This window comes from Episyrphus balteatus, chromosome 3, assembly GCF_945859705.1.
Source record: "Episyrphus balteatus chromosome 3, idEpiBalt1.1, whole genome shotgun sequence".
NCBI classification, from domain to species: Eukaryota; Metazoa; Arthropoda; class Insecta; order Diptera; family Syrphidae; genus Episyrphus; species Episyrphus balteatus.
The window spans coordinates 120,507,347-120,526,937 of record NC_079136.1 but is presented as its reverse complement, the minus strand read 5'-3'; the positions used below and the strand labels follow the sequence as shown (position 1 = coordinate 120,526,937).

At 35.0% G+C, this 19,591-nt stretch overlaps 1 protein-coding gene across 1 annotated transcript in view; it reads right to left on the bottom strand.

The window, feature by feature from the left end:
- Window positions 1-552: 552 nt before the first annotated feature.
- LOC129913230 (WD repeat and FYVE domain-containing protein 3) overlaps window positions 553-19,591 on the bottom strand; it is a 28,745-nt gene continuing 9,706 nt past the window's right edge. Inside the window, exons 4-22 of the mRNA XM_055991809.1 lie at window positions 19,317-19,562; window positions 18,892-19,246; window positions 18,646-18,832; window positions 14,331-16,666; window positions 14,120-14,274; window positions 13,634-14,058; window positions 9,844-13,570; window positions 9,633-9,782; window positions 9,347-9,565; window positions 5,686-5,965; window positions 5,494-5,624; window positions 5,332-5,435; window positions 4,366-5,272; window positions 4,130-4,304; window positions 3,850-4,065; window positions 3,629-3,751; window positions 3,419-3,553; window positions 1,480-1,594; window positions 553-1,421 (exon numbers count right to left, since the gene is read on the bottom strand). Of these exons, the coding sequence (XP_055847784.1) occupies window positions 1,256-1,421; window positions 1,480-1,594; window positions 3,419-3,553; window positions 3,629-3,751; window positions 3,850-4,065; window positions 4,130-4,304; window positions 4,366-5,272; window positions 5,332-5,435; window positions 5,494-5,624; window positions 5,686-5,965; window positions 9,347-9,565; window positions 9,633-9,782; window positions 9,844-13,570; window positions 13,634-14,058; window positions 14,120-14,274; window positions 14,331-16,666; window positions 18,646-18,832; window positions 18,892-19,246; window positions 19,317-19,562 (10,152 nt within the window). The 3' untranslated portion in view covers window positions 553-1,255. The remainder of the gene's footprint in view (window positions 1,422-1,479; window positions 1,595-3,418; window positions 3,554-3,628; window positions 3,752-3,849; window positions 4,066-4,129; window positions 4,305-4,365; window positions 5,273-5,331; window positions 5,436-5,493; window positions 5,625-5,685; window positions 5,966-9,346; window positions 9,566-9,632; window positions 9,783-9,843; window positions 13,571-13,633; window positions 14,059-14,119; window positions 14,275-14,330; window positions 16,667-18,645; window positions 18,833-18,891; window positions 19,247-19,316; window positions 19,563-19,591) is intronic.

Sequence of the window (19,591 nt, the reverse complement as noted above, 5' to 3'; positions counted from 1 at the left end):
TTTGTTTTGTTTAAATATAACACGTATCAAAAAAAAAAAATTATAACAAATTAAAAATAATCGATGCATAATATATAGAAATAGATAAATATTATAATAATAAGAATAAATCCCCAAGAAGAACAAAATTAATTGTATAAATAGGTACACCTTACAAATGACTATACCAAAGAATTTTAAATAAATCACATAAGAAATTTTATAAATTATATATAATATTTTTTATATATAATAGTTATATAATATAATTAATTTAAAATAATTAATATGTAAAATAAATTAGAATATAATATTGCAAAGCCATTTAAAAATAATATCGCATAATTTAGTCATAAATAGAAAACCATTGTTTTTTTTTGCAGTGACTTTTTTAAGATCGAATGAAAATTATGTATAAATGTTTTTTTTTCTTTCTTTTTTGTTTATTATTTTTTTATTCTTATAAATTATTATTTTCAAGCACTCAATATGTTTTATTTTAAAAGTTATTTTTGCTTTTGTCTTTATTTTCAGGCTTTTTTAAGTTTTATTCACTTGAAAACCTGGTGCGACTTTTCTTTCAAGCATTTATATAAATATTTTTTTTTTTTTGTTTTTTTATTTTATTGAACAACACAATAACAATTTTCAATTTTGTTCTGATTTTATTTGTTAATACTTTTTCTCTATTAATTTTATTATTACTTAAATTTTTTTTTTGTTTTCTTTAAATTCGATCTAAAATTTTTGTTTTCATTCTTTTTTTTTAATAATTATTATTGTATGTTTCTCATTATTTGTATTTATTTATATTTATTGGGTGTTTTTTTTTAACATTTTTATTTTAACTTACATTTTTCAAAATGTAGGTATGTCTTTTTTTATTTTTAATAAATTATGATTTTTCTACTTATATTGTATTTAATAACAAGCAACACATTTACATTTACATTGTTTTTTTTTTTTTTGGTAAAACTATTTTTACTAATTTAAGTTACTTTTATGATAAACATAAAAAAATGTATAGATTATAAATAAACAATACAAAAATTTTCTACACAAACTGAGTGACATTATGTAATTTTTTTTTTTTTTTTTCTTTTTAATTTTATTACTTTTCATGATTATATAGACAATTAATGAGGAAAGAGGAGAGGGGGGTTTTCTATAAATTTTTTGTTTTAATGATTATTATTGTTTCATGGTTTCTTTTTTGTTTCTTTTAATTTTTTTTATTTTTAGTGCAGTTTTCTTAAGTTTATTATTATATTTTAACTTAACTCTCAACAGATTGAGAACGTAAGCTGCTATAGCATGTCTGACACACTCGTACTGGTTTAAGTATTCGCAATCGAGATATTTCTGATTCAAAGCGACTACATTTATTGCAAAATACTTGACCACAATTGCGACAATGGTGTTTGCGTTCATAAAGATTGAATCTGGAAGAGAATTATTATTAGTATTGTTTCATGAATTAAATAATGTTTTTAAACTTACTTGACATGACATTTTACACATTGATCAGCTCCTTCATCTTTGAGCCAATGGTCGGCAACTCCACGACCTGGTTGTTCTGTAACACTCCATGAAAATATTCGTCCACGGGCATCACCTAAAATTTATTAGTTATATAGATTGTTGATAAAAGAGGTAATATTTTTATATTTTGATTACCATTTGTATGATAAGAATGTATTGAGTGATGATTTATGATTATTTTTATAGAACTTATGAATTAGGGTGATTATATTGTTTAGTTAGTTTAATTATAGTTGTTTGTATTAGATTGGGAAAAATTTTAGTTATTTCGAATTTGGAATTGCTTTGCTTTTTTACACTTTTTTCAAATATTCCTGACATTAATTACGACAAGGAAAAAGCCAACGTGCAACTGACTCGTAGCTCCATCTTTGCCAATTCAGATACGGTTCTGGGAAACTGGAGAGTTCATGTGATGGCCAAGAACTGGACGATTGTGGTGTACAACTGAGAGAGATAACATATCCGTCTTAAACCTACTGCCTAGGGACCAAATTTGACTACAATGCACCGTCAAGTTCGAGTTTTAAAGCACACTAATGTTTAATGGGATACTGCGCCGGGAACTTTTAGGAAAGTTAGTATTGCCACGATGAATTGGCCAGCCCTCAGACTTAAACCCTTTCAAGTATTTATGGGACGAGATTAAGTGCAGAGTAAGAGATAAAAATCTAGCTAGAGTAACAATAAATGAACTTAAACGTAATCGTTTTGGAGAAAAATACCTCTCTATGCAATGGAGGGATGCTCAAAAAGATAGTTATTATTAAATCCTAGATCTAAAAAAAAGTCTCTCAATTTTCTGTTTATTCGATTTAGAATATGAAAAAATATGTAATTCGTTTTAAACGTATAAAGTACCTCGATTGCTTTAAATAAAAATGGGGGTAAAAACTAACTCATAAGTTTCTCTAAAAAAAAACTTCTATGTTATGGATTCCCAGAATTTTTTGTGAATCTTAATTTTCATGGTGAACTTAACATTTTCACTTAATTTCATAAGAAAGAGAGATTTTTGGTACTAGTTCATTAGTTACATATTAAAACTTCCTCTAAGAAAACACCCTTTCACTTGAATGTTTTAATGGAAACCTTGGATACTGCATTTTAATGACACAAGATACGCTTCAGAATCATAATCAGCACCCAAATCACCAAACTGCATTCCTTCCCTCAAATCTTTAAGTGCGCGCAGATAATGAAAACAATAAACACACATAGACGCAATGAGACTTCAACTAGCTGTTGAAGTCACTTAACCTACACTTAAAAGATCTGCTGAAGGAAGCTTCTTCACAATTTATAGTGTGCAACCCTTGATGAAAAAAGAAACAGTCACAAACAGGAACAAAAAAACTCCAATTGTTTGAATGGAATATCCCGACAATTTGCGATTGACTTTTTTTCAACCGACATACTACATCAACCAAGAGCTCTAGAAAGAAGCAAAGTCATATTACTGGACCATCTACTATTATCACTATTTTAACAAACATTTATTCTAAAAGTGTCCATAGCTTGCAGATTTTGCACATAAACACAATTGTTTTTAAAATCCTTTAAAAAAAAACAAAATCAATGTTGACAAATCGTACCAGAACAGGGAGACAAAGTAAAGGAAATATTTACATTAATAAAGTGTGGCAGCTTAATTTCATTAATTGAAACAAATGTTAATGTGAAATCAGGATCATGAATTGAAAGATTTTTGATCTGACTTTAGTACTTTAAATTTCTGTGAAACAAATCAAAAGGTTCGATTCTAAACATTTTCTCAAACTTCGATAATATTATAAATCATAATTTTTAAATGGATTGTGCTTTGATGACAACATACAGAAGTAATTTAAAATATATAACAATAAAGGAATATAAATTTAAGAACAAGTCCACTTACCAACATATAAAATCTTGTGATCCTTCGATACAGTCAATGATGTTATACTAGCTGGTTCTGCATTATCTTTTCTATCATAAGCCGTATGCATTGTTAATTTTGATCTAAACATTAGCTGCCGATTCCATCGAAAACCTAAAAAAAAAAAAACAAGAAAACATTCATCCTTTGAAAAATTATCATTCAAGAATAACAAAATTTATAACTAACCTTTTCTTAATAAATTATCATTTTTATTTCGTTGATCATTATCAACAACAACAAATGATTCTGTTATACTTGTATCTGATTTACTTGGACGTATCGCACGATCTTCAATATTACTTTTTTCAGCTAAAACAAAAAAAAAAATTATTTAGAAATTTGGTTAAAAGAAATGTTTAAGCTTAATAACAAGAAAATTTTGAGACCCAAAGGGCTTAATTTTTTACCAGTACTCTCAGATCTGTCTAAAGCTGCCGAACGTGTCTCATCTACAGTAGATGATTTCATCTCATGCAACGATTTGGTTCCCGCCAAACTACTTTTTCTTCTTTCTGAATTTGCCAGAGTGTCTAATTTCTTATCTGAATCGTCAGATTTAGCGGATTTCTCTGACAGATCACATGCTTCTGATATACTACTCTCTGAAGCAGATTTTGCAATTTCTAGAAAAAATTGAAAAAATTTTCTTTCAAAAGTTTCCAAAGATTTTATTTATTGATATCTCACCATTTCCTTCATTGGACGACATACTTTTCATTTGTTTAAATAAATCCAATTTCTTTGATGCTTCATTGGCTGAATCTTTTTCATCTTTTTCGGGAACTTTATCTTGTGATGTCACCTCTGGACATCTTTTTAGTTTTCGTTCAATTGGAACTTGTGAATACTCTAGAGACCACATCTGTTAAATATACAAAACTCATTAGAATCTTATAAATATTCAAAGAGTAACTCAAACTTACCCTAACTACACCATCAGTTGATCCAGTAATGATAACATTCTGTTGATCCCATTCTCGAATTTGTGAGAATGCAACACAGAGAATCTGTTGCATTCGATCAGCACTGCCCACACTCGTGTTGACCGTCGCTAAAGCATCTCCATTAATTGACCACACATGCAACCATGTTGCCGAACAGGTAGCAATGTCTCCAGTCAGTTCATTGATTGCCACAGCAGCAACCACTCCCACATGTCCTCGAAGTTGTCGCACAAATGTAAACCTCGACATGTCCCAAACAATTGCAGTTCCATCTCTTGATCCCGATACGATGACATTGTAAGCTGCACTTGCTGCCAGGCATGTAACTGCGTCTGTATGTCCATGCAGGGAATTTCGAACAATGAGAGTCTTCTTATTGGCATCAAACTTCCAGATGGTTACTACTGAACTTGTACCAGCAGTTATAATCATCTTGGAATTCGGACAAGCACAGGAGAGAATTTCCCCTGAATTCTGGGCAGCAGCTTCAGACACGAATGAAGCCTTATCTGAATCATACAAACCGATTCTAAGCGAATGATCTGCAAATCCCCAAGCTATATATTTTGTATATGATGGCGGCATCATAACTTTATTCTGTTCCACAGCATATACAGTCTTATCTGGCTGCAGGATCTGTCCTACAGGACCTTTTAATTCTTTAATTGGTTGCAGACTTGGTTTTAAATTGTCAAGATTATGGAAGAAGAGACGATCGGATTGAAGAACTGTTGTATTTCCAATCAGTGGACCTGGGTCGATTACTGAATGTCGAGAATTACCCATTTTCTTGGCCGGATGGGCCTTTTTGAATAACTGTTTGGGTATTTGACCGAAATTATTGATGAAGCCAATTGTGGCATTTTTCTTTAAGGGGTCATCAATGCTAGAAGGAAAGATAAAATTCAAATACAAATCTCCAGAAGATAGAATGATAGAACATACTTGTAAATATCAACGTTTCCTTCATAGAACAAATGATGAAATACATTAACTGCCTCAACAGCTGCAGGTCCTTGTTGCTTACATCCAAATATTAAATCAATCCACTAAAAAAGATTAAGTCTCAATTAATACTAAAGCCCAAAGTTTTTTAACAAAACTTACCAAATGTAAATTCTGACTGACATAATCACACTCTAAGGCACTCCGATGTACCCTTATGAATTCTCTGGGATCTTGTTTGGCCCATGGAGGGAGAATTACATGGTTAAGGGTATCGCCATTCTGTTTTGAACCTTTTTTAAAAAAAATCGCATCATTCTAGATTTTAGAGACTGTTTTTTAAAGTTTACTTACCCAAATCAAAATTATTTGAATTCGTTACAAACTCAGGGAGGTAGAAAAATTCAGGTATCAATTCTTTAACATCAGCCATATTATAAATTGAAGCTGATAGCCAAGCTTCTTTGATACTATGGAACATACGATCGGCTAAATCAAAATGGCCACCTTGCAAACGAAGAAAATGCTGAGTGAATGGTTCTAAACGAACCAAATAGGAACAAACAATCATTGCCGAACTGTAATGGGTGCCATAGTGATAGGGTGGTGTTTCGCCATGTGGATCGTCCCATTCCTAAAAAATAAAAAAAATTATAAAAAATTTTAGACTTCAACATGCATGCTTATGACTTCGACTTCGTAAGCATGCAATTGTATTGTTTCTAAAATGAGCCTTTCAAATATATTTATTGGGTGGTGAAAAGAACAACGAAGACAAGATAAGGTCCCACATTCTAATAAGAACCTGGTGGACAACGAAAACGAAACTACTATTAGGCTTTTATATTCTCTAATCTGTACTTTTGTTTGGATCCAGATTATAGTGCTGCTGTGTTCAATGAACGGGCAGCTCATTTCATTTTTAACTAATTTCTAAAGGAGTAAAAAAATCTCCAAAAAAAACACCTGCTTTGCAGACTTGGAAATAGAGGTTAGCCAAGATTGATGAAGCTTGCAAAGGACACTCTGGAATATAAGAGCATGTGCTGACCCGAAGAATCAACCATAAAACAGAAGACAGTCACTCATTTTTACTTGCGATTAGGTACTACATTAGGGCGTTCGTTATTTGGGATTTTTTTGAGAATCAAGTTCCTAGGTGGAAAAACTGTTTCTAAATTATAAAAAAAAAATTCTCTAATTTTTTCATATTTTTATTTTAACACTAGATGGCGCCCCAAGAAGGTTAAATTTTGTTCTCATTTAAATAAGGTATGTGTTGACTGGGAGCGGGTCATAATTCTGCTTGTCAAAATTCTGTTTATACAAAATTCTGTGGGGTCAAAATACTGTAAGACCATAATTCTGTATGTCATTATACTGTAAATACAAAATTCTGTATGTATATACGGCAAAATACTGTATTTTCAATACAGTATTTGTCAAGAAATTTCTTTTGATAAAAAAAAAACACATAATACTAGCTTTAAATATAATTATTGACAGTAAAGTTGTAATTTTATACAAACTAATTATTAAAGTAAAAAAGGAAATCAATTCTAGGAACACAAATCCAACTTTTCTTAAACATACAAAATACATTTTACAAAAAAAATTGTAAAAAGCGATATACCTAAATTTAATTTTTTTGCAATCCGTTTTAGGTATGCAACGTGGTTTAATTCAGATTGTTTTTTAAATAAGTGTAGAGTTTTGTTTTCTCTCTCATTTTTTCGTAGCGCCTAATAAGGTACCTAGATTAATAAGCATAAAAAAGTGCGCGCGTACTTTTTTACATTATCAAAACGATATTTTTTACATCATTTTTACAGAATTTTGATTTACAGAATTTTGATGTACAGAATTTTGAAATACAGTATTTTGACCAACCAGAATTTTGCTATACAGAATTTTGACTTTCAGAATTTCGTTCGTACAGCATTTTGCACATACAGAATTTTGACATACAGTATTTTGGCATACAGTATTTTGAATACAGAATTTTGCAACATACAGCATTTCGACCCTAACCCCAGTGGCGTATCCAGAAAAAATGTTGGAGGGGGCTGGAAAATTTTTCAAACATTTTTTAGAGGGTAAATGTGCGAAAAAAATTTCATTTCTTTTTATTAATCTTTGATCGAGAGTTAAACGCTGTGCTGCGGTACTGAAAGTGGTAAAGTAGCATTATACTGCTCTAGACAGATTCGTACTACTGTCTCCTCCTTTCACATTCAGAGTAGGTACCTAGTGTTTTTTCAAAGTTCTTGTGTCCCAAACAGTTTAAACAGCAAGGAGTCGTGTCATCCTTAAAAAAAACTCTTTATTTCGTTCGAACTTTGTCATGTGCTGAATCCAAAACTGTTTACAGATTTATTCCTATCACGTCAAGAGTTTTTGGGCTTAACTCACCAATATTTTCGTTATATTCGGCCATGTTCCGCAATTCGAACGAAATTGAATTCAAATCACTTTTCAATTTCATTTCGATCGGTTTTGAAAACTTCGAAATTGCTTCTTATTGTAAAAACTGAAGGATCTTCCATTTTTATTTTGTTTCTAGTGAAATTACTGCAATTGCAGATTCATTGAAAAAGGCCCCCAAATTCACGAACAGAAACAAAGTGAATTGAATTCGATTAGAGAATCTAAATGAGTGAAAAAATGCAGAACACCTATTTCACTTTCGGCAAGTGAATACGCAAAAAGTGAAATGCAGAACGTGAAAGTCTCAAAAACTAATTTTGAATGAAATTCTTTTTGATGTTTAATTCGAAATATACATATATGTTTTTTCGTAATATGTTGCTCTTTAATCCAAATCGGAAGCGCAAACTGCAATTTTCTTAAAGAAACCTGTTGACCACTTAGATTTTGAGATATCAAAAATTTCTATTTCCAATATCTTTGAGAAAAATATTATTAAAAAAAAAAGTAAATATATGATCAAATACGGCGTTTTGAGAATGCATAAGAAGTATTGCAAACATTTAACGGTAATGTAATTGGACGTCAAAATACTAAGAAAATTATCTAAAGAATTCGGAATTGGACTTAAATCCGAAAAAATAAAAATTATTACAACCCTCATCGTCAGCTAAGGCTCTTACTCAAACAAACCCAAACAGCCGTTTCAGAATTTGGAGGGGGCTCGAGCATCTGTGATGCCTCTAAATCTTTAAGATTTACGAACAAGTTTCAGTTAATCATGTACATTTTGATGAAATCAGCTAAATAAAAACATGATCTTGAAGGCTTGGGGGGGGGGGGCTTGAGCCCCCCCCCCTCAATACGCCACTGCCTAACCCGTGTTGACTTATGAGGCCATTTTTTTAGATTTAGCTTTAAATTAATGATGAGGTTCTTGTCTTCATTAAACAACGTTTTCAAAAAGGTATAAACCATTTTTCTAGGTCCAAGGGTTTAGTCAGGGCATGCATGTGTTTTATTGGGTTGTATTTTATTTTTCATGGTATTTAATATGCTTGTTTTAATAAAACATGCTTGCTTTAATACACCCAAAAAACATGCATGCATTGACTAAACCCCTGGTCCTAAAATTTTTGAATTTTTTTTTTTAAATGCATCTTTATAAAAGAAATTAAACTGCATACTTTTTTTGGAGCTCAATTTCATTAAAAGAGTTGTTTTTTCATTTAAAGAACGAATTTTGTGTTTTTAAATTTTTTATACTCATATACATTTACCAAATTTGTCTGAGTTTGATCCTGTAAATAAGGGCGTATTGCCAAAGTTGCTAGAGAACTTGACCGTCAGTCTTCATGAGCTTGTCCTGCCAAATGAATTATTTTTAGGAGAATTTTAATGGAATACGACAAAATTTCCAGGGCGATCGCTGTGCTTAAAAGCCAACCTTAATCAACCTACAACAAAAGCTACACTGAAAAACCACACAGGTCGAAATACTAAAAAAAATCTCTAAACTATTAATAAAACTGCTGACTAAAAGCCAATAAAAATATTTTAACCTTCAAGCCACATCACTTTGACTTACCTTAAACCTTTTCAAAAACTGTTCCAATCTCTCTTCCGACTGAGCGCCCATTGGTTTTGAAAAATCTCTAAAAGTTTTCGGATTTGTTAAATCTAATTCTTCTGAATCATAATCAGCTAGAATCCAGGGGAAGACAGGATATTGCATGAGATCGTTATATGATCTGCCGGCAAGAGTATTTAAATGCATCAAGTACTGAAAATTTGATATTTCTCCACGCTGCAAATACAAAAATACTCACAATTTAACTCCACTCCATAAATTTTATTTGTTTTTCAAAACTTACCACCCATCGCTGTGTAACAGAAGTCTCACCAATCAAACTGCTAAATATTCCCGATGTCTGTTCAACACTTGCAGTTCGTTTTTGTCCTGCTACTGATAGCTGAGCGTTGTCAGAAATTGCTGTTGCATGTGACATAAATCTTTGGTAAACCTATAAAGACAAAACATCATCAAAAACAAGACTTACAACTATCCATTAAACCACCACCTACCTTATTTCTAACTTTCCTTGGAAAACTAAGCAAGTAATTCCGTCCATCTTCGGAGAATACCTCCAAGGCAATCGGCTGTAAGAGATATCTTCTCTTGTGAACCTCACGGATTTCCTCGTAGGAAAACTTCGAGCACTGCTTCATTTTCTGAGTTCTTGTGGTTCCTCCTGAATTAGGTATAATTGGATCATAAGTTCCGGGCGGCAGAGTATCAATATCACGAATTTCTCGATTCTTAAGCAAAGTAAACCCATCCACAATGTAACAGTGTTCCTTGCCAAATAACAATAATCCCTCAGTAGTGTCAAGTCCCTGAATTCTAGCACATCGGAACATATAGGAGATTTTTTCCTGCTCTTCAAGCAATCGCAAGAATGTCTCATTATCCGACACCATCGACATATCTTCCTCTTCTTCATCGAGTTCCTCCCCACCAGTATTTCCATCAATTGACTCCTGTGGACCACCGATACCTCCAATCTTTCCTGGCGGCTGCTCTCCAGTCGGACTCTGAGGTGGTGTTCCATTCGATGCACACTCAGTCGACGATCTATTATCCGGACCATGTTGAATCATGCTCTCTGTCTCGCACAGAATCCTTGGTGGCAACTGGCAATGGGTAAAGTAAATTTTACTATCAAAACTTGTGGCAACTTTGTATTTTAATTGACGATTATCAGGTAGATCAATACCAGGTCGATATGGATATTGCAAGTAAAACAAATCATTGCGCATAGTCTTCTTTCGCATGCGATGTGGTCCCTCTGTGGTATCCAACATCCATTTGTCTAGAGTTGAAACACCCTCGGGACCCCACAAACCACGTTCTCTAGTCAAATCGGTTTCCGATTGAATCCAATCTTGGAACACATAACGTTGAGTGTGTTGAATCATTTGGGTATATTGTTTGCATCGCATCTCCCACAAATCTCTAATTAACTGGACATGAATAGCTGTACATTCAAAGGCACTCTCTTTGCTCATAGTCGACTTTACTCGAACCAATTCGTCTTTCTTGACTTTGGTTCGACTGGCCAGACGAGTTAAGCCTCCTGTGACTTTTTGTATCTTCGATTGAATTTGATTGTGAATTTCCCAAGGAATGCGATATGATGCCTTTCGTTCGGTGTCGACATAATTGAACCAAAGTTTAGAGGCAACTTCCATAACTTGTTCTCGAGTTGTCTGCAAATCAGGTGCTTTTGAGTTATTTGGAGGTGCTGTTAGAGTGATTTTGAAGACCTCCTCAATCGCTGGTTTCTTGCAGACATACAGCTCCTCCCAAACACGGAAGGCTGCTCCAACAATGAGATTTCTTCCTTGCAACTGATTTAAATGATCATCACGTGGTTCGATTACATCTACTTGAGGATTCACATGCCATGTGGTACTTCTGCTTGTGGACGGCTCTAGGATGATCTTCATGTCTGCGGTCAATTGGAGCAGGCAATAAGTCAGACATCCAATGAATTCCAATTCATGATTTCCAGCTCCAAAGATCAATAAACGATGTGTGATGATTTTGTGGAGAGCTTCCAGCACAGACATTTGTTCTGTGATGGCTTCTGTGGGTCGAGAGAGCAAATATAAAATCGAACGATTCAGAGAATGATGAAGCTGTTCGAGAGACAGTGCCGATGATCGTCGTTTAGCTTGGGCAATCAATTTTATGACAAAATCAAAGATGTCATGGGGATTTTTTTGTAAGCATCCCTGCCACATTTTGTCAACAACTCGGGCAGTGAAATAGAATACATTGGGAGCAATATTCTGGACATGGGATTGCAGTAGAGGAACGATAGGAAGAGCCGCTTGCTCTCCCACTAGAACATCAGCTGCTAGAAGATGATCTACCAGAGCTGTAATGATCTCGGTTTGATATTCCACTTGATGTCTCATATCAGCCGTTTCTGGTGATGCATCAATGACAAGATCGACAACTGGTGTTGATTTGCCATGCATCGAAAGACTCAAGGAATCTACAACAATTACCCGCAAGAAATCAATAACGAACTTTCGAACAGGATGAGTTGTCAAGGTGACATGTGGAATGAGAGAAATTGGCGAGTGGACGACATAGCATCCCGAACTATCAGTTGGTGTTGATGTGCCACTATTTGGCTCCGAATCTGGTCCATCTTTTGCCATTGGGAATAATACAGCCACTAACGAGCTCACAACATCTCCTGACATCATGACCGGCATAAAATCAGGAAGATTCTGGTAGAGCGAGAATAAGAGCTGAATTATGGTCTCAGGATGACTCTTTAGCCAATCGGCTGTATCAATAGTGTGAACAATTGCACGAACCATTCCAAGCAAGACACACACTGCTTCCGGACAAACATTCATCTTTGGAGTTACCGAAGATGCCGATGCATGAGAAACTGGTGTTCCCCAGAGGAATGCCCAAACACGATCCAAGTCAAATTTTGTGTGTTCCGAAGCAAGAAGCTTCACAGGCTGCCCCATGATAAGTGCTGTAATCAAAAAGTACAACTCGGGAACATCTAAATGATTTTGTAGCAGCCATTCGAGCATTTGAAAACCAGGAACATGCAACACCGATGTTCGAACTTCTCCAGCAATCTGTGATGGGAGTTGAGTATTTGGATTTGATGATGATACCATAACTCCACCGTTTGTAGTTGATCCTCCAGAACCGAGCTGAGGTCCACCTAGACAAATGCTCTTCTTTTGTGAAATCAATTCTGTGAATCTCAAATAACCACCATTGTGAGTACTATCCCGGAAACGTGCCAAGAAGCACTCATTCGCACAGACAACTACCAAAATTCTCACTGCTATGATCACAGAGGTGAAATGAACATGTGGCTGCATGAATAACAACAACCAATCCATTCCCAAAGTCTTGGAGATATCATCGCAAATAATATAATTCACAGTATTTCTTGGTGTAAAGAGCAGTCCATGGAGCAATGATAGACATCGATTCCTTAAATAAATATTCTGAGCAGCAAGATCATCACCGTCCTTCTTAACCATCGATGGCAAGATTACCGATCTTTCTATTTGATCAAACTTGGGCAGCTTTGCAGCAATATACTGTCCAAACAGGAGAAGATCACTATGTCTAGGTTGGCCACCCAAAAGCGTTTCAACCAACGAGAAAAGAATCTCTCGTGTAGAATGATCATTTATATCGGTTATTATATTCAGCAACTTATTCAGCAACTGCAGATCTCTCATAATTTTAACATTTTGTTTCTTTTCATTTGATTCGACGGCAAGTTCCAATAAATGTTCCAACAATGACCTTAACAAGCCATTGGGAGCTCCATGCCAGATTTCTAAGTCACAGAGTAAATCTTGGAATGCGGTTATATTTGGAATGGCGGCCATATCTTGACCACTATTTACAGTGCCCACTAGGCCAAAAGTTAAATGCAATATATGTGAGTTGAGGAGATTCTTTTTCTTCTTAAAGAACATTCCCAAAGTTTGATAGCTACGTTTACGATCCATTTCACTTTGTGCAGCACGATTACTACGAACCACACAAGTTAGGGCTTTTACACCGGCATATAGGCTTTCAACGTCTTGAGCCATTGCTATGATTCCCAGTAAGACATTACAACCACCAACAGTGTCAATCATGGCCGAGACTGGATGTGGACTGAAGACACGAACTCCAAGATAGCCTACTACGACACCACCTAGAGAACGACCAGCTCCAGCTAAATGCCCAGCAGAATTGTGAAGGATCCTTTAAAAAAAAAAGGGAAGAAATATCTTGAAATCCAAGAAAAGATAAACAAAAATAACTCACTTAATTGGTGTTGCATTTTCATGTGAATTCATTCCCAACTGCTTAGCTATGGATTTATTATCCGTTCGACTATAAACCTTACGAATTTTGACCAAAGTTAATTGTGATACAGCTTTGGCATTCAATCCTAGCAGAACTTTATCCTCAGACACCAGAGGATTTAGAGGTTCATTTTGTTTACCAATTTGTGGTGCTTGCAATGATCCCATATAGTGTGGACCTAAATTGTAAATTGTCTGAACGGTTTGTTGTTGAAGAACATCTTCGATTAAATGACAAACACCCTGCTTCCAGCACAGGCGTGAATATCTTCTCCAAATCGGTGGAGTTCCAATATAGCCGAATACTTGACTTGCAACGGCAAGATTTGCCGAACCAGCTCCAGGATTTTGTGAGATGTAATGAAGTTTTTGAGTGTGCATTGGCTGGAATGAGACGGAAAACCCTTTAAAATCAATTGAATCAGAAAATGTGTAGGCAACTTACAGTTCCATCGAGATAGAGTGACAAACTTGAATTCTTTAGCACAGCTCGATTGAGGACAACAACCAAATTATGCCATTGACCTTCGTGTAAGAGATCAGGACACCATATTCGGGCATTACCATCATCTGAACCCTCTGGTTCCCAATCTCCAAGATCTAAACATTAAAAAATTAGTATATCTTCAGAGATAAATGAGAATATAAAAACTTACTTTTACTTGGAGTAACTAGAGTCTCCTGGGTTGAGACAACAATCGCCTTGTCCCTTGCCGATAAAAGAATCGATAAACACACCAAATTCTCTTCTCGTGGGTTATTAATGGTTCTGACCAAAGTCAAAAGCCTAACACAATGTGGATCTGTCTTTGGATCTGAGAACTTCTCAACACAAAACCAAGTGGAGTAAGTTAGACCTGTTTGTGGTGGAAATATCCGATCACCAGCTCCAATTCCTCCGATAGTACTCGAATCAATTGTCCCACCACTAGTGGCTGCTGCTTGTGGTGCCAAACTGGGCAAGTAGAGACATCCAAATCCTTCAGCTGACATGTCCATTTCAACAAATGGTGGCAATGTACTCGATCCATGTGCTCGGAAGTCTCGTGGAGTTGTCATGGAAACTAGAGTTTTAATTCGTGTGAGTGGAACTGGTCCACCCATGCAGTATGGTTTGTCGAGATTTATGTCCGAACATGACAATGGTGCTCCGAGACGAAGGAACTCTCGCAATTCGGTCGGCTGAAGTGCCTGTGCTGCAAGACGCTCCAAAATATACTGCAATGGAACATGCAGAGGATTATCTTCTTCACTCAGAGCTCGTCGACCGATTTTCAACAAGTGTCCAGCCAATCCATAGTCGCACATAATCTGCTGATTTCTCTCACTTCGAACCAAACTTTTGATGATCTCTGACAGATATACCTGCAAATTCATAGCTTTGCCTTGTTCCTTGGAATGTCCAACTGATGGAAGTAGCTGAAGCATGCAAATGACCACTCCTGGATGAACAATTCTCGGTTCAGGATTGGGTTGTGATAGATTCAATAAATTTGGATGCTGTGTTGGAAGTTCCTGACTCGGTGAACGTAAAGTTTGATCCACAAACAAATTGATCACTCCATTGAGATTAGGTTGCTCGAAATTATCCAATGCAATGCTATAGAGCAACCGATAAACTACACACACGTATGACAAAGACCTGGGAACAGTTTCTCGAAAACTGAAATTTAGAATTTCTCCACTGAATACTTCATGGAAATATCGCTGAACATCTCCGTCAGCTTTGAATTCACCAAAAATATCAGTTAACTCAGTGCCACTGGTGAAGCATCCCAACAGTCGCAGGGTTTCACACAACGAAGCTGTGCAGATTTCATGGTGAAAGAACTTTGCATTTGCTGGTTCAAAACGCATTGCAGTAGCCAAGGTCTGACAGACTATTTGCAGTAGTAAAATGAGATCATCTTGGGTTATTCCCAGATCTGCAGTATTCTCCTCAAGGTTGTCATTTAGTTTTCCATCGAGTGAGACAAAAACACTTGTCAGGTAGACAAATCCACCGACTTTTCTGAATACTGTTCGCGTTCGATGACTGTCTTTCAAGCATCCGAGGAGCATGTTTAGAATTTGTATCTTAAATTCGACTTGGTATGCTGGAACAGAGTGCATTACGCTCAAGATAAAGAGCATATCATCATCTCCTCCAGCAGAGAGAATCAATTCTCGGATAATTCCAAGAGTCTGATGCCGGCAATGCTTGAATTTGACAAGTTCATGTGTGCACTTGGCTCCTCCACATTCACGAAATACATTTGCATTATTATTGCTTCCTGCAAGCAGGATTGTCAAAGCTTCTAGGACATGTTTTCCTAACAAATCACATTGGTTATCTCCTACATCGACTTCTAGATTCTCATCATCATTAGTTATTTTCCGCACATAGTCGGAATATCTCATCAAACAGGTAACGAAAACTTCCAAGATTCCAACTTCCCGATAGACATCCTTGAAGACATTATTATGCCTTAGTATATTTAGCAAAGTCTTAAGACACAATATACTACACGGAGTTGAATGATTGTTCTTAAGGAGCAACGACAATGAGATCAATTCCTTACAAGGAACAAAATTCAACTGGAACACAATGAATTCGAGTAGATCGAAGAATTTCTCCTGGATTTGAGGTCCTTTTTGATGGATTTTCTCCGTGAATTGACTGAGTGTATTTTCAGAGTCCAAAATGAAGTAGTTTGCATTTTCTGAATGATATACCCGTGAAATGGCATCCAGTATGGTGCAACAAAGTGTTGGCGATGTAGATTTAAGGAATACAGTTTGTAGCACCTGGAAGGCGTATATATTACGTACACAAGTCTCACGGGATGTGGCTTGTGGCATTTGGAAATTTTGCATTTTAAATAAACTATTGGACTGTGCTGGTGGTGGTCGTAGCTCGACAAAACCACACATGCATAGCGATGAGATCATTAGAACGAGGTTGCGTATAGCAGCTTGCACTTCAATGGAACGAGTGCGATCACTTTCAAATCTGGAAAAAAAAATTGATAAGAAAAATTGTTAGAAATGATTTTCTTAGATAGGTCACAATCTCTTGGGCATTAGTATTACAAACAATCTATTTAGGTAATTGATTTGATTTTGGTGGAGACAGAACCCCCAATGAATAGGCTTAATTCAAGCAATTTAACAACAACTTAATATAACTTAAAACTACATAACTTGTAGCTAAAAAGGGTCCCTCCCCTATTGCCCCTAGGACAATTTAGGAGGCAGTATGTTTGAATGGTCTTGTTTATGTTGAAGTCAAAATACACTTAGGAGCAAAAAAATGGAATCAAACTTTTGCGTTTTTTTAAAACGTTCATTGGCCAGGATGTAATTGACATACATGAATGTTAATTGCACCATTAAAAAGCTTGAAACAAAGGCTTTAAATCAATACTAGGAACTTTAAAACCCGTTCACTTTATAAGGATCCAATCAACATAAATGAAGCATGTAAGCAAAAAAAGACTGAAACTGAAACAGAGAGTATCTGGAAAATTTAACATTTTAAAAAAATTAAGTGCAATTTATTGACAGATAACGTCAATATTAACGGTAGGAAAAAAAACTGAAATTGAAGCAGAGAATATCTCGAAAATTTAACATTTAGAAAAAAATGAAGTGCAATTTATTGACAGATAGCTATGATACTATCGTATGCATTTTGAAGTTTTTACCAACAATTAAAAGTAAAAAATTCAAGCTTTTAAATGAGACCCTAAAACTTGAAGAAACATTATTTTATCCATTGCAATTTTTGTTTTAAATAAAAATTATCTTTTTTGATTCCGTTTTTTTGCTCTTAAGTGTAGTATAAGTTTCGAGTAAGGGATCTTAGTACGTTGGGAGGGTGGATAAAGAGACGACAATTTTTCAGATTGCGGGGGTTAGAATTTAAAAAAAATGGAATTATAGAGTTTGACAGCCAAAAAATCTGGTGAGAAGTCGGTAAAGTTCAATTCTAGACAATTTTTAAGATACCTGAAAAGGTATCAAGGCCTGATTTAATAAGTTTGGAATGGTATTGTTTAAAAAAATTTAGTATCGCTTTATGACCATTTGGATTAATTTTAAGGATGAAGAGGAGAGGATCTTAATTAACTTCCTTTAGGAACCACGAAAGAAGCGAAAAGGGGCTTGAAAATGCATTTCTGAATGGTTTTTAAAGCAAGAAAGAGAAGTTAATGGTAGCTGCAGATGATTGAAAGGCGAAGGATAAAAAATGATACACTGGAATTGAAAAACTAATATTGAGCTGTCTGCCCATATAATTTCAGTTACCACTTACTTTGCAAAGGCTATAGTCAGCCTGTCGATACATGAAAAGACATTCTTTTGAAGAAGAAGAAGGGTTGGTGGCCATGAAATGCTATCAATCAAAGTGGCGTATAAAGTTATTTGCGGGAGAGAGAAGGGATTAGTCAACTGCGATTTTAAGATAATAGCGGTACATATTAAAATAAGAAGGCATAAGTTGGGTTTCGGTGAGAGCATAGATATCGAAGGGGAGAACATCAGCTCTCTGTAAAAAAAACTTTGGGTTTAAGACCAAACGCCTTTCAAATTTTTATTTTTTTTTATTTTGATATTAAAGGAAATCTCTTTTTTGAGTTTTGCGTTGAAAGAGTTTAAAAATGAGCTAGGAGCAAAACAAATTATTTTGTTAAGTCTTGCTTTTTTGGAGATGTGATATTCTATTTAAAATGACATACGAAGCATAGAAATTATGTTACAGAATTGTACGATGATTTTTTTCAGATCATCTGAATTTAAAGGGAGACATTCGTGGTAAATGGAAACTTAACATTTTGTTCTTAATTGTTTCCCGACAGGTATAAAAGTTATTAGTTTTTATTGGAATTGATTGGCAAGGAGTAAATTTTGGTATTAAAAAGCCCCCCTAGATTTAGAATCTTGATTTAATTTTTACTTATCTCTTTATTTTAATATTTCAATACTTACTTGAGCAAAAATTCACTTAAAAACAGATATCCTTGAGAGGCTTTAAAGTCATCCAATAATATCTGCGATACTTGACTAGAATCTTTTAGAAAACAAAACACTGTGACAAACATTTCCACTATTTCAAGTGGATTAGCATCTGTCAGGCGTTGCATATTATCAACACAAAGTGCCATGCATCCTTTGGCTGAAAAATTGAAAAAAAAAACTCATTATAAGGAAGTTCCATTAAAATACCCAACTTACAATGTATATAACTAACAACTCCATCTTTCAATCCATGTCTGGATAGAGTAGTTAGAACTTCTGCAGCACTCTTCCTCCATACAACATTTTGTATTGGACAAGGCGATGTTATAGCCGAAAATAACAATGTCAAATCATCCATTCTAGCCAATTCTTCAGCTGGATATGGATATGAGCATAATTTGACTAGAAGTTGTACAAAAATCTTCTGAAGCAATGTTCTCCTTTCCATGGCATTGAAATCACTAATTGCTTCTCCATTTTCAGATGGAGGATCATCAGTGACTTCAGGCAAATCAAAGAACAGGTAGAGACATTTAACAAGTGTCGATGGTACTGCTGCTGCAGTCATTACCTGAAGATACAAAAAGTTCATTCATAAGAAATTCATAAAGTTCCTCTACTTTTACTCCAAAAACACTTACCTGAATCAAAGAAGCATCACCATTTGCAAGTAAATTCAATGTTGACAATAACATCCAACCACTGCTGGTCTCTTCGCTCGTTTCAATTTCCAGAAATTTAACAATAGCAATTGATGCTGCTTCGGTGCTCTGATTGGAGGCTCTTTTGCGGATTTCCGCAACCATGAGACGAGCAACTTGCTGACAGAATGCAACTACGTCCCAGAATTTTTCACTCATATCCGACGAGGGACATGTACTAAATACCTGTTCATTCGAGAGAGAGTGAGAAGAAG